The sequence below is a fragment of the Diplotaxodon limnothrissa genome, linkage group LG16 (assembly GCF_057381915.1).
Source record: "Diplotaxodon limnothrissa isolate DT_005_m linkage group LG16, D_limnothrissa_male_GT1.1, whole genome shotgun sequence".
Taxonomy (NCBI): Eukaryota; Metazoa; Chordata; class Actinopteri; order Cichliformes; family Cichlidae; genus Diplotaxodon; species Diplotaxodon limnothrissa.
This window is the reverse complement of record NC_140611.1, coordinates 2,695,807-2,711,647: the sequence shown is the minus strand read 5'-3', so window position 1 is coordinate 2,711,647 and position 15,841 is coordinate 2,695,807. Positions and strand designations below refer to the sequence as shown.

The 15,841-nt window shown below is 44.3% G+C and overlaps 1 protein-coding gene across 2 annotated transcripts in view; it reads right to left on the bottom strand.

Annotated features, from left to right (window-relative positions):
- The window catches only part of LOC146615561 (aryl hydrocarbon receptor-like), a 41,627-nt gene extending 26,196 nt beyond the window's left edge, over positions 1-15,431 (bottom strand). For both annotated transcript variants that reach the window (XM_085374001.1, XM_085374002.1), the window contains exon 1: positions 14,957-15,431. In XM_085374001.1, coding sequence (XP_085230127.1) covers positions 14,957-15,015 — 59 coding nt within the window. In that variant the 5' untranslated portion in view covers positions 15,016-15,431. The remainder of the gene's footprint in view (positions 1-14,956) is intronic.
- Positions 15,432-15,841: the final 410 nt, after the last annotated feature.

Sequence of the window (15,841 nt, the reverse complement as noted above, 5' to 3'; positions counted from 1 at the left end):
ACACATGCTGAACTGGGAGGAAGACCAAGTGTCAGTGAAAGTGAGCGATCAGCACTGTTATCATTCCTTCAGTGAACACCTGCAAACTCACCGCACGAGGAGAAATACCGCCAAATGTTCAGAAAACAACCACCTGCTTAAGTCTACACGGCAGCTCACTCGTGCCAGGATCACCAGATGGAGCAAAAGCGTGAGAAGTCTCAGGAATGACAATCCTGCAGTTCAGACAGTAAACATGAAACCAAATTTGTGACAGATGCTGTTTCAGGTTCCAGCAGCGTAAGCCCAACATGGCCTACGTCACGAAACTACGAGTTATAGTCAGTCATGAATGCTACAAAGCTTTTGCTTTATTTATGTGGAAATGATCAAAGACCCTACTCTTATATTTTGTCTTCTTCTACAACACTTTAAACTTGTAACATCCAGAATTAAGATTTTAGATCGTTATATATGTTCACTATTTAAAAACAGCTGTATAATCTCTACATACATGTTTATGTCAGAAAATAAATAACAGCTGAATATCCAGTAATAAAACAGAAACTGTCAGCTTGACAGAAACAATCACTTGATTTATGTTGTGACCATTGAAGCACACACTGACTGATATGGAAACAAATGATCAGGATGACTTCTTCCATGTTCTCCCTCCTACTTCTGTGCTGAACAATAACCTGGGATTTAACTAACCAATGTATTTTAGAGATTGTTCTAAACGGTCTTTCTTGTGATAAATCACATATTTCAGCCATGGATTAATTCTTATAACTGACACCAGCGTAGTGTCAACTGACCCCCAGCAACTCAAGCCATGAACCATGACTTGATGTGAGTCTGTCTGAAAACCTTAAACTGAGCAGGATTCATTATTAATGAGTAAAAAAATCATGTGTGTGATTGTGTGGATGACTGAATGTAGTGTAAAGTGCTACACAAATGCAGGCCATTTACCATTTTACAAAACTTCCACAATAATATTACGACAGGTTAAACTAGGGTTTGCCTTAAGCTGCATCCACACTCATGGCAACAGACTCATGGCGAGTCACATTTCAGGCTCTGGTTGCCCGGTTTGCTACCAGGTCATGTCTCAATCAGTGGTATTCATTACTCTCATTACTCGTCACTTTTTTCAGCTTCCCGTCCACTTCCTGATGCCGGCAGTTATTCACTTGGAGTTGTGCTGTCTACCAACCGAGGTTATCTCTTCTGCTGATTCAACAGTTTCTACATCTCCTACAGGAAATGGTAAATGTGTTGATTCTTTCTACCCTCCCGGAGCATTCAAAGCACTTTATACATTCATACAAGCACCATTTCTATCTAACAGTCACACTCGGCATTGGAGAGCAGCTTGGGGTTAGTATCTGACCCAAGGATATTTGACTGGATTAGCCAGGGATTTAACCATCAACCTTCCGATTAGCAGATGACCTGCTCTAGCAGCTCTCCCAGTGTATCTTTGCACTGTGGTAGTCATGCGTCCTCCTTTTCTTATTCTTTTCTGTGCTTTATGGTGGATGGCGCCACCAAAAAGGACCAGGATGGAGCGCCAACCAGATAATTACTGTTGCTTTACATTTTTATAATATGTATATTATCGACATATTATTTGTAATTAATTTTGCAGTTACGGTCATTATCCGGTTGTTCAGTCTGACGTCACTAGCCGTGTCTGGGCCTAAACTCCGCTGCAGGTCCATATATCAAACGATCACTGTGGCATTACTGAGAGTTGAAAAACTGTCTAAAGTCTTTCATCTTTAATAAAATGATCAGCGTTCTGCTCTACCAGGTGTAACAATTGAGTTTAACATCCAGGCATCCATGAAAACGGAATTTATGACATTTAACGGAGTTAGAAGTTAGCAGGGAGTTAGCTCGCTAGCTTCTATCTAAATACAATATAGCATGTCCTGACTGCGGGGTTTTGGAAACAAATTCAAACGTACAGCTCTGTTATCACTTCCAGCATAAATGAAGACAGAAAACTAAACAGCAGTGACGTTTGTAGGGTTACTGAAGTTGGGCTAGCTGGTATATAATGATGTGCTACGTGACCGCTAGCGACACAGCTATGTTAGCACAATATAAACAAGCTAACTTTTTTTCCACTCGATAAAAGTTAATGTGAGTGTTCTCGGTGGTCAGGAACAAATGTAATCGCATGGCAGGATGCTGTAAAAGGACCAAACTTCAGCCAGGAGAACAACTGAGATAATCCATCCACAATACGAGGTTAGTCATTCATATACTGCTGCATGGGCTGGGCTGTAGCTACATCCTAAGGTTTTAAAAACTGAGCTTAAATAAATGATTAGCGGTAATAAAAGCCGAGGGAGGTCAACAGTGATCACTGACTGTTTTAGGAGCTTTTTGAGATCAAATAGAAGAAAATGCATACAACACAACACAAAAGCCATATTAAACTACTTTAGGCCCGGAAGCAGGATTCGTCACGTCATCACTTAACGACCGGATACTGTGACACCTCAACATGAAAGAGTTCAATTCATATGAACAGACTCGTCAGTTTTTCCACTTTGCTTTGCCATGGATCACAGGGTTGAAGACATCTGGGGACTCGCTGTATAAAAGGAAGATGTTTTAGCATATCTGTTAGGATTCCTCATCTCAACAGGGCAAAGCAGGGATATGAACCCAGAGTCCTCCGTCTCAGCTGTAAGGCAGCGCTGATGCTCATTTGTCTGCTCTGAACAGGCAGCGCGTCTGCCAGATGCAGAAGGATGACTCGGTGGTGCAAAAGTATGAAACACATGCTGACAAACACAGGTGGCAAAACTGGAAGCAGAAGAGTGTCCTCGACAGAGGAAAAAGAATACTTACACTAAATCCCACGTGTTCTACATACATGTGAAAAAAGACAGAGACATGACAAATGAGTGACAGTGACAATACTGGAGTCAGGACCACGAGAGCTGAAAGAACATGGTTATTCCCATCTGCGGCTGTGCGTTGTGACCTGTCTGTATCCACTGAATCACACGAGGAGATCCCCAGCACAGAAAAGCTCAAACATTAGTGACAACAAGATGTAACATTAAGTCAGAAACAGCATGAAAGGATGAGCTGTGGTAGAGGTGGGTTGCAAAATGGCTTGCAGATGCACAGAAACAGCTTGAGTAGCATGGCCTGCATGAAATAACCATTTAGGTACGTTGGAGGGCATCAGCTGAGATCTGAGGACTGTGTGAGCTAAAGTAGCCTGAATGAACTAGTACTATGCCCGACATCGCTATAAAGAGAAACGATAGAATCAGAGGAAACCTCTTCAGTAATAATTTCATCTTCAGCATTAATCCTGTGTTTAAGTCATAATCAGTGGGAACACTGTGTTTTTGGTGGTGGAAGGAACAGGAGGAGTTTTTGAAGATTAATTATGTGTCAGTTCAAATAGTTTTGCTCCCTGATTGCAAAGTTTTAGGAGAACATTTTAAAAGCTTTTTATAGAAATGTGACATTAACGCACTGAATGTTGGTAGGGATTTGGATGAAAAGTTTCCTCAGGCCAGACCTGTGCAGGAGCTTTAAAAGGCTCCAGGGTGGGACTGCTTTCCCACTTTGAGCCCTCGTCTTTCACTCTGGGAGTAAAGCACGGAGGCAGGCAGCTGCTCTGAAGGCACACGGGACGCAGAAATGACTCTGCAGCTCTCTGACCTGCACCCTGCTGGTTATATTTGATGCACTCCACATTTATTGTGCATATTTTCTGTACACACATTGGTATTTCTGCTGAATGGTAGTGTTGACAGCATACATATTATTTGCACTTTATCTTGTGACACCTCAACATGAAACAGACGTGAGTCATTAGGGAACACTTCTCTGTGTGTGTTTGGTGGCTACATCCTTTCCTTTCGGGGAAAATAATAAAAAAAGGTTAAAAGCGTGCACTGTTTGTGTACAAGTGAAAATCGAAACAAAGGCCACAGAACAAAGGGTAACGTCCTGCCACACCTCTTATCAGCATGTCTCTGTGTTTTTCACAATCCCTTTAGATTACAAGTCAAAAGAAATGTTTGCACTGCAAGTATATTATCCCCATTAATAAGGACACAACTGCTCACTGCAGCGAACGCATGCTGATGCTATAAAGCGCACACCTTTAATCCATCGTCACTCACTGGAACCACCACACTGAACCTTTAATCCACTTAGTCTGTGTTGAGTACACATTCACACACAGAGAGAGCAGCAGGTAAGGAGCCCTACACACTACCATGGAACCAGACTCATCTCAGTGCTCGTGTTTCACCTGCTCTGTCAGGATGCCTCTGGCCCGTCTCCTGTTCAAACACACAGAGCCAATCACAGAGCTTTGCCTAATATGGCTCAACTTTGATTGGTACTAGCAGCACTTGTAATTAGGGCTGAACGATTATGGAAAATAATCTAATTGCGATTTTTTGCCCCAATATTGCGATTGCGATGCGATATGCGATTATTTTTTAAGGTCTTTGTCTTCTGTATTATTAAACAAAGACAAGCAATACATCATATAGTATGGCCAATACTATATTACATTAATTTTAAACTGTTCTTTCCTGGAAGACAGACCTCTGTTATGATGACATGAGGTGATGCATGAATTGATGACTGACATTTTTATTTAACTTCTTCAATCACAACAGTATATTTGAACATACACAATAGTTTATTTTTAGCTTACAAACATCTGAGCATAAAGTGCTGACAAGGAACCCTGGTGTAAACATTAAAATGAAAGTCAGTACAATGTGCAGATTGCAGAAATATACATAAAAAAAATCAGTGGCTTTACCACACTCAGTTTTTCGACATCTGTGAACTACTAGACAGTCATTCAATTAAAAAATAATATTAAATAAATCAAACTAATAAATAAAAAATACACACATCTTACTGATCTCTGCAGTCAGTAACATTACACATAAAGTGCAAACATAATAGCAATTGTATAAACACACACACAAACACGCCTTTAAAGTTTAAAGGCGTGAAATTGGACGGTCTAGTTCTGATTAGCGTCACCGCTGTCTCGGTGGAGTTTAATAAACTCGGCCGTCTGCTTCTTGCTATCTAAAATATAACCAGACACTGGTGTAAATTCTCGACTGTCTCATATTTCTGTTTAATAAGTTTTCTGTTTGACGTTTAGTCAGCTGTGTGAAAACCAAGGAGGAACCCACCCGGGGGATTAATAAAGTTTTATTTTATCTAATCTAATAACTTTAATCTCAGCCAAACCGATTTACTCACGAACAAACAAAACACTGAAAAAAGCCCAACAATAACATTTTTAGGTTGTCTAAGTGACTTATATATTACGTTTAACCCGAGCAGCAAAACTCCGCGGTGATCTGAAAATGATGTGCCGGGAGTTGTGCCGTTCTCGGCCGCATCAGTAACCCTCGAGCTCCCGGCTAGCTGTCGAGCTGGTGGGTAGCAGACGCCTCTGAAAACGTCGAAGCACTTTTGCAAATATGGGATATCTTGATAAACCGAGCAGATATTTGATGTTTACACAACTACTTTCTCGCCTGAAAATATGTTAAAAGTTTATTTTGTGACCCAGAAAGATTAGTATGAGTAATTTTAAAACTTAGTAGCGGCCGCCATTGCTGGAAACTGGAGTTTGGCTGGGCCGCGCTATGAATTCTGGGATATGGTAGTAATTTGGACAGCCTTCGGCGCGTCGCTGTGACGTAATCGGTCTACAAATGCGGCCTCAGGAGGATGCAGCCCATGAATTGTATAATATAATCGCAGTATAATCGCAGCCTTTGCGGTTAGAAAATTGCACTTGATCATGTCGCGATATTATCGCAAATGCGATATATCGTTCAGCCCTACTTGTAATCTAGTCAAGAGCTCCACCTTTTTGGACCAATCTGATAAGGGACACCTGTAAGATAGTCCAGGATGGAGCTGTGGATATAAATGTACATTTCTTCGTGTTAATATTCTTAGTCTGTAAAGGCTCATTTTGTGTTTGATAGATGTGATAAACAATGAATTCAGTTCTGTTTTCAGACGTTTTACAGGTTTTGATTACCCTGAGCGCCCTGAGCCACTTTACAGCATGAGCCAGCCTCATGTATCTCCGTACCACTCTGCCCTCCCCAAGCACACCTCACTTCTTTACTAACAAAAATGACCAGCGGTGAAAAAAGTAAAGGACACACACACACACACACACACACACACACACACAGAAGAATGTCCAATCATCAGTTTGTGTCCTGAACCTCAAGTGCGTTCAGTTTATGCAGCAGGACAATGAAACACACTAGGGCTGGGCGATATGACCCAAAATTCATATCTCGATATTTTTTAGCTGGATGGCGATATAAGATATATATCTCGATTTTTTTTTTAAAGCTATAAGTTAAGAACAAAAAGAGAGTTCTTAGTCACACTGTGTCCCAGATGTCACACGGGCACTTTTATTTACATACAGCATAGATGTACATGAAGAAATTACTCAAAAATAAATTATCAGCATTTATTAAATAATCATGGTCCATAAATAAAAGAAAACAATGTTGTTTTTGTGCATAACAAAAAGCTCGCAATTGTGCAGTCAAAATGTAAACTAATAGACGCTGAGTGTGGTGTAATTGCATTGTACAGTAGATGTTAATGCAGCCGGTCAGTGTAGTTAGGCTGATGGCAGCTAGAGGGCGAGACCGGTGTGTTTCTGTATAGAATGTTATGTTATGTGGGGCAGAGCAAGAACAAGAAAATAAAGTGTGGTTATGAATCGTACAGTGGACCCGCGTATAATTGAATAATACGACATGGTGTCAGAAGTCCTGTACTGATCCATATAACCTCGACTGAACGAACCTGTCTGGCGGAGCTCGCGGGATAACGAGGGGAGAATATGGCGGATGAGACTGCACAGAGAGCACCGGCGGGGCCGAGCGCGACATTCAGCATCCAGCCACCGGAATCCTTCGACTTTTCAAAACCGCAGGAGTGGTCCAAATGGATACGGAGGTTCGAGAGATTCCGTCTCGCCAGTAATTTGAACGTCAGCTCGGAGGAAAACCAAGTCAACACGTTGATTTACTGCATGGGAGATGAGGCGGACGATGTGCTTCGCGGTCTGAGTTTAACAGCGGAGCAAAGGACAACATACGAGGGGGTACGTGATGGTTTCCAGGCTTTTTTCATTGTGAAGAAAAATGTGATCTATGAGCGCGCCAAATTCAATATGCGCCGACAGGGAGACAATGAGACAGTGGATGCTTTTGTGACAGCACTGTATGCGCTAGCAGAACATTGCAACTATGGAGTGCTACATGATGAGCTGATACGGGATAGGCTCGTTGTCGGTCTCACGGACAAACGGCTGTCAGAACGCATGCAGCTTGACCCAGATTTGACTTTGCAGAGGGCTATCAACATGGCGAGGCAAAGTGAAGAGGTAAAGCGACAACAATCCTCCTTGCGAGGTGACTCTAGAGGTGAGGCTAGCGATGCTAAGTCAGTAGATAGAGTGCATAAAATCAGTCGTAAGCCTGTTAGAACCAAACTGCTCCAGACTGATAGTCGTCAAGCTAAAACACGTGGATTCCGAGAAGATGGCAGAAAAGGGCCAACCTGTCAGAAATGTGGTGGCGCTCCATCCCATTCAAAGCAGGATTGTCCAGCGAATGAAGTGAAATGCCATGCATGTGGAAAGAAAGGACATTACAGGCGTGTATGCAGGGCACCAAAAACAGTGCATGAGGTTGAAGAGGATGAACATGGTTTGTTCCTGGGCAGTGTTAAGTGTGAGGGTGAGCCGTGGACTGTCGACTTAAGCATAAACAACAAAAACGTGTCATTTAAAATTGATACAGGAGCCGATGTGACAGTCCTACCCCTTAAGGTGTTTAAGGAGCTCTACAGACACAACCACCCCCCCAGTCTCCACAAATCAACCAAGGCTCTGCTGGGTCCCGGGAGGAGTCGTTTGGATGTCGTTGGTGTCAGTGAGCTTGCACTGAGGAAGGGAGACAAAGAAATACTTGAGGATGTCTTTGTCATCAGACACCTGCACACTGCTTTGCTGGGGAGACCTGCTATTAGCAAGCTGGAGCTTGTGGCTCGTCTGGAGAGCATAACTATAGAGACGCTTAAAAAGTGCTACCCAAAGCTGTGCAGTGGTCTCGGTGAAGTACGTCAGCCGTACGACATCAAACTGAAACCTGGAGCTCAACCTTTTTCCTTGAAGACGCCACGGAGAATCCCGTTGCCTCTGATGGACAAAGTTAAGCAGGAGCTGGCCCGTATGGAAGAACTAGGGGTGATCAGCAGGATTGAGGAGCCAACTGATTGGTGCTCAGGCATGGTGGTGGTACCGAAGAAGACAGAAGATGTACGCATATGTGTCGACCTTACACACCTCAATGAGTCTGTGTGTCGAGAGAAGTACATACTGCCATCGGTGGAGGAAACATTGGGCAGATTGGCTGGTGCCAGCATATTCAGCAAGCTGGACGCTAACATGGGGTTTTGGCAGATACCTCTGACGGAAAACTCAGCCAAATACACCACTTTCATCACACCGTTTGGGCGTTATTACTTCAAGAGACTGCCCTTCGGGATTGCTTCAGCACTGGAGCATTTCCAGAACAGGATGGTCACAGAGGTCACAGATGGTATGGAAGGGGTGGTTTGCCACATGGACGACGTGCTGGTCTGGGGCAGAACGCAGTAAGAGCATGACTCTCGCCTACACGCTGTGCTGGGCAGGATCCAAAAAGCTGGCATCACCCTGAACATTAACAAGTGCGACATCGCGAAACAGCAGGTGACGTTTTTAGGGCATGTTCTCTCAGCCAGCGGTATCAGCCCTGACCCAAGCAAGACCCAGGCTGTGAGGGAGATGAAGGAGCCACAAAGTGTGAGTGAGTTAAGGAGCTCTCTGGGAATGGTTAACAAGCTTGGAAAGTTTACCCCACAGCTCGCAGAGAAGGACAAACCTCTAAGAGACTTACTGTCTAAGAAAAACTGCTGGAGATGGGACATTGACCAGGCTAGAGCATTTCAGAACCTGAAAGATGCGCTCACATCACCGCCAGTGTTGGCCATGTATGACCCAAGCCGTGACTGCAAGGTGTCAGCGGACGCATCATCGTATGGCTTAGGGGGTGTGCTGCTTCAAAGATGGGACGAGGAGTGGAGACCCGTTGCCTACGCGTCACGCTCCCTCACTGCAACAGAACAGAGATACGCTCAGGTTGAAAAGGAGGCTTTAGGTCTGACCTGGGCTTGTGAGCGGTTCCGCAACTTTCTTATTGGCAAACACTTTCAAATGGAGACAGACCATAAGCCGCTGCTAAGTCTGCTGGGGGCACAAACTCTGGATGCGCTCCCTCCCAGAATTCAACGCTTTAGGATGCGCCTCATGCGATATTCCTACTCGATTTCGCATGTACCAGGCAAACACCTGTGGACAGCTGACACGCTCTCACGATCTCCAGTGAAAGCAAAAGAAACACTTCAAGACAAGGAGTTGTTGGAGAGCACAAATATTTACGTGGACATGTTGATGGACAATCTGCCAGCTAGCAACAATTTCTTGGAGCAGCTGAGAGAAGAGCTGGAGAGGGACAGCGTATGTGCTCGCGTGATGCAGCTGTGTGAGGAAGGATGGCCCACACATTTCAACAGCGAACCAGCGCTAAGACTGTACTGGGCAGAACGGGCGTTCCTCACCGTACATGATGGTCTGCTAATCAAAGGGGACAGGTTGGTTATACCTGCAACTATGAGAATTGATGTGCTCACCAGACTGCACGAAGGTCACCAGGGAGTGGTTAAGTGCAGACAGCGAGCACGACAGTCGGTTTGGTGGCCAGGGCTAAGCCAGCAGATAAATGAGCTTGTCCTTAACTGTCGGACATGTTGCCAAGTGAGAGAAAACCACACAGAACCGCTGATGCCATCACAGTATCCGGGGCGGCCGTGGCAAAAGCTAGGAGCCGATCTGTTTATGCTGAGAGGGAAAACCTACCTTCTTGTCGTGGATTATGCCTCAAGATTTGTTGAGATTGCCCCTCTCACACCTTCAAGGTCAGAGGACGCGATCCATCATCTCAAAGGGATTTTTGCACGACATGGGATCCCCGAGCAGCTGGTAACAGATAATGGGCCACAGTTTTCAGGGGCAGCTTTTGAGACATTTGCAAAAGTGTATGGCTTCCGTCACATCACAAGCAGCCCGAAATATCCCCAAAGCAATGGCGAAGCCGAACGAGCAGTTAAGACTGTCAAGAATCTATTGCGGAAAGCTGTTGATCCACACTTGGCTCTGCTCGCTTACAGAGCCACCCCACTGCAGAATGACTATAGTCCAGCCCAACTCTTGATGGGGAGACGGCTTCGCACCACAGTGCCAATACTGCCATCTCTGCTAGACCCCGCACTTCCTGATAGTGTGGCTGTCACCCGGAGGGAAAAGGAGAGGAGGACTAAAGAGGCACAGTCATATAACCTTCGTCATCGCGCACGCAGCCTCAACAGGCTCACTCCAGGCCAAGAAGTGTGGATAACAGACCAGAGAGCCAGCGGCACAGTTATTGGCAGCCACTCCACACCACGATCATATCTCGTGGAGGGACCTCGTGGGACAATTAGGCGGAATTGTCGGCATCTTGTTCCCATGAAACACTCTCCAGACCAAACTGAGAGCAATAATGGGGAGCCAGAATCTGCAGAAGCCGGGGAGCAGTGCTCCACGGACATGCCAGAGACAGTTTCTCCAGAGCTTCCATCTACACCCAGAACCAGATCCGGAAGAGTGGTTGTGAGACCAACCAGATTGGACTTATAACGGATAAGATGGAAAGGACTGTTTTATACAAGAATACCCCTCTTTCGTAGTATTGTTTGCACAATATGGGTAAAAGTGTAAAAGCTAAAAGGTTGTCATTTTCAAATATGCATGTTCAGAAGTTGGGAAATGCAGGGGGTGTGACAAGTTAGCATGTAAGAATTTGTGTTACTTAACGGGTTAATTAGAGTTAAGATTTTCATTATATAGTATTCCTTACAGGTAAGCGCAGGACCAGACCTTCCAGCCACAGAGGCAGAATAACCCTCTAAGGTCTGGTGAGTCAATGGTAGTCTACCCATTGATTCTAGAAAGGGGAGATGTGGTGTAATTGCATTGTACAGTAGATGTTAATGCAGCCGGTCAGTGTAGTTAGGCTGATGGCAGCTAGAGGGCGAGACCGGTGTGTTTCTGTATAGAATGTTATGTTATGTGGGGCAGAGCAAGAACAAGAAAATAAAGTGTGGTTATGAATCGTACAGTGGACCCGCGTATAATTGAATAATACGACACTGAGCACAATAACAAAGACAGACAGATTTCACAGCTGCACCACGTCTCTGAACAGGTGCCGTTTGTGCTCCTTATACACGCACAGTACGTATCACTCCGCGAGGCTCAGCCGTAATCCTCCAACAATCCATCAAGCGGTGCAGCTCCGTAGCTTAGCAAAGTCATATTAAAACATTTTTTGACAGATTGCTGAGCGCTGTGTTCCACATAAAATCGGTTCGCGGCCATCAAGCACAACCAGAATTCATACATAAGGCGCACTGTCGATTTTTGAGAAAATGAAAGGATTTTAGGCCGTGCAGCTCCTCCGGGCTGCATGTCGTTAGCGTGGTTAGCTCGCTAACACGTTGACGCCGTCCAGCCCCACGCACGGTAACTCGCTAATGGAGATTTTCCGCTTTCATCTTGTTATTGCCTGCAGGTGAAGTTATGGGGGAGGCGGAGTTGTGTTCAGTGAAGGAGAGGCGAGGCCGAGTACCGTTGCGTAGAGACAAAAGTGGACGAAAGAGAGGCAAACCTGCGGCTCCACAAGTATAATTATAACGTAACATAGACTATATCGATATAAACGATATTGTCACATCTTATATCTCGTATGAAAATATATCGATATTTTTAAAAAACTCGATATATCGCCCAGCCCTAAAACACACCAAAAAGAAGCTCCACAGGTAGAGCAGGTCATCTGCTAACTGGAAGGTTACTGGCTCAGTCCCTGGCTACTCCAGTCTGCATGCCAACGTATCCTTGGCCAAGATGTTGAATCCCAAGTTTCTCTGTGATGCATCTGTTGGTGTGTGAATGTGTTTGATAGAATGCACAGAAAAATGTGCTTGGAGGTTTTAAAGTGGCCAATCAAAGTCTGGACCCAACTCTGACTGAGATGCTCAAACATGACCATCCATGCTTGGAAATCCTCCGTGTGGCTTCCTCTTCCACACCGCTGTGAAAGGCTCGTTGGCAGTTATCATTAAAGCCTGACTACAGTTCACACAACCAGGTGTCAGGTTTAGGGAGCAACTACTTTCACATGTGGCCAGGTAGGTTATGATTCCTTTTTTTCTATAATAAATGTATAATATTAATATTTATTAGATGAAATGACATCTAAGTGTGACAAACAAAACAAAAGAAATCAGGAAGCGTGTGAACAATGTTGCTTTCACACAGAATAAACTTGGAAAATGCAGAATATTTAACATAATAGACAATGGCAAAGGAGACTGGCAACATACATGGTAAGAATATGGATGATAAAACAGATTGTGGATGGACAGATCTGCCGTGGAATGTCCCTGTGCACTGACCACAGCTTTTTACAGTCAGGCTCAATGGGTCCTTTGTGCAGCTGAGCACAGCTGGCCGTCCAGGAAACCTCAGTCCTCACTGCACAGCCCACACTTTCAGAAACACAGACGTCTACACACAGGCCGACTCTTTATTTTGGGATTTACACCGGGAACAGCCCATACACAATAAACCAGATCGGTATAATCAGACACATCAAACCCACAGTGTTCACTCTCAGCATCTGTGTTTAACAGTTTATGGAGCTGACTCCGTTTGCACAGGAGTCCCAGAGCTGCAGACAGAAGATTTTACTATAGTCTGAATACTTAAAGCAGAGCTGAAACACTTTCCCTACACTAGGAAGGGTTAGCATTGCAGTTTTTTGAAAAGCATCTTATTTGAATACAACTACAGCTGCTGAACATAACTGCAGTTCTATGAATATTTGTGCAGCCCTCTAATTTTCCTCTTGGTTACGGGCACACTCCCAAAACACAGTTATAACCAGGAGGTAGGGGAGGTTACATACAAACACATAAAAATGTCACTTTCAGTAGCATTTGTTCAATTCAATGTCTTTTTCTACAAATGTCTGCTATTTATGTAAAATGATGTTTCATGCATCTTTATTACTGTAACTTAGAGCAACACACTTATCACTATTTAAGTAACCGGCTTTTGTTAGTGACCAAATACAATGTAAGAAGAAATAAATCCAGTTTTACTGTTTGTGTATTCCAACATATTTATCCTTCTGATGTATTAAGATAATTCAGCCCAACCGTGTTACAGTGAAATTAACAGGATTCTAACTCTAAAAGCATAAGTGTCACCAACGTCCCCTCACAAATACAGTTAGAGTAAAAGTCATAAACAAGGCTAGTCGATGACTCTAGTATTACCACCTCATTATTAGACTAAACCTGAGTTGGCCAATGTCTGAAAACATGTCGGTGGTTAATGTATCGATGGGTCCACAGCCAGCTGCTATTGTGCACGTTTTGAATTTGCATGGAAGTCTTGGAAGTTGGTATTTAGGAAATTAGACTATATAGGTCACGCTAGTGTAACAATCTGCTGTATAATAAGGTTCACAAGAAAAAAACTAAACAGAAAAGGCCATAGTACCCAGAGTTAACCCCCCCTACACACACACAGACACACACACAGAAGCCCGTTCAGCTATCTTAGTCAGGACCTTCATTGACACAATGCTTTATCTAGCCCCTTCCCCTGACCATAACCTAACTGTAACCCTGACACTAAAACCACATTTTGAGCCTCAAAAATGCTTCAAACTTGTGAGGACCGTGGGTGTGTCCTCACAAGTGACTGTTGGTTCTCAAGTATAGTAGAATGCAGATTTCGGTGCTCACAAAGATAGACAGGAACACACACACACAGGGCCTATCACAGCACAATAACCTGCAGGCAGAAACTTTAATACACAGACGCAGATTTTCATCAGTGCTAAACCATCAAAAGCTTACACTAAAAGACTCTCTCGCGTATGTAATTTGTAACGCACAGAAAGTCACAATAAACAAAAGTAACTGAAAGTAAGAAAACTCGCAATGAAATGATCAGAGGCGGTGGCCTACTTTTCATACATCTGGTTAACAAAAACAGAAGTATGTCAAAGTAATTTAAGTACCCGCGTGTTCGTGTAACTGAGCATTAAAAGCTAGAAACGCCAAACAATAGTGTGGAAAAGAGCGAGAAAGACGCACACGGCGCGAGGCCGTATCACATTACAATAACATCAGAGGCTCGCGCTCCCCTTCCTCCACCCCGCCCTCCCCGGAGCATCGCGTGAGAGCAGCAGCCGACTCTCAAACTTGATTGTGATTAATGCGCGAGGGCAAGATATCCATGCCAGATCCAGCATGGAGGCGCATTCTTAAGGTGGTCCTAAAGGAGGAACCCTCACACGCCGTCTCAGAAACACAGCACCACATTTCAGCAAACCTTACAAGTATACGGCTTTATAATTACACACAGCTGACTTGGCGATAACGGGAGAACACAGTCCACCTTAACTGGTTTAATCTGTCATTTCCACCACAGGTTAATTTCATAACTTGACAGCGAAGTAACCGAGAGTGTCGCACTTATAAAAGCAAAGCAGTGTTGAACTTCAGTCACCTTTCTATACTGCACAGAGATTTAAAGTGAACTACAAGTTAGTTCCTGCTTACGGCTTTTTGCCCAAAGTGAAGCCTACCGTCACCCTAACGCTAACACGTGTGCTCATAATGTTGTTATCAACAGCGGTAACTGCTATTATTATAAGGTAAACAGTAAAACAGTAAAAAGTCTTACTGTTTGAGGGCGGGCTTCTTCCTTTTCTTGTTCGCATAGGTCCCCGGGTTTCTCAGCATGGTGTCACCTAGTTCTCACAGCCTTTACGTTAGAATAACTTCAGCTCGTTCACTCCTCCACTCCGGGGCTTTCATCCATCCGACAGTCCTTTATTTAGCCTGTTGATCCTAATCCCAGGTTATAGACCTGCCGGGGTCCTCGGAGGGCTGCTGCCGCCTTGACAGCTCCCGTTGGCGGTCACTGTTGCTGACCTTGGTCGGCAGCGCAGTGAGGGTACGCGGGGTAGTGCTGGTAGGTTTACTGAGAGGGGAGCAAATGGAAAAATGTTTGGCACAGAAGTCTTGTGCCGATGTCCAACCCCTCTCCTTTGGATAAACAACGCCGCCTTATCATTATTATTATTATTCAGAGTCACTCGAGTTTTCGTTCTCGCCCTTACACGGGGCGTTTTCAGGAAACGTGTGTACAGTCTGTCGAGACAGCTTTTTAAGGTGGAATGGACTGATTGTGGATGTCGAGAACGTTTGCTTTTGTAACATCCACCATATTTGCGTCTTTTGAGTTGAAAAAAAAGTTATTTATTTGAGGTGTCTGACCAAAGCAGGTCGTGACGTCATGGCCATGGTGGCAGCAATCTGTCCTGGGGACTGTGTCCCCCTATCGCTCTCTCCCTCCCTCACTCATTCACACACACACACACACACACACACACACACACACACTGTCCGACGTTTTATTCTGTGAACACAGAGGTGTGTATATTTCATGTGAGCCAGCCTGTTTGGACCTTGATTCTTTGTATTGTGCAAGTCTGAGTAACCATTCCTGGTTTTCACTCTAAGAACTCGGGCAGCACATATCACTTTGATTTTATTAAAATTGAAC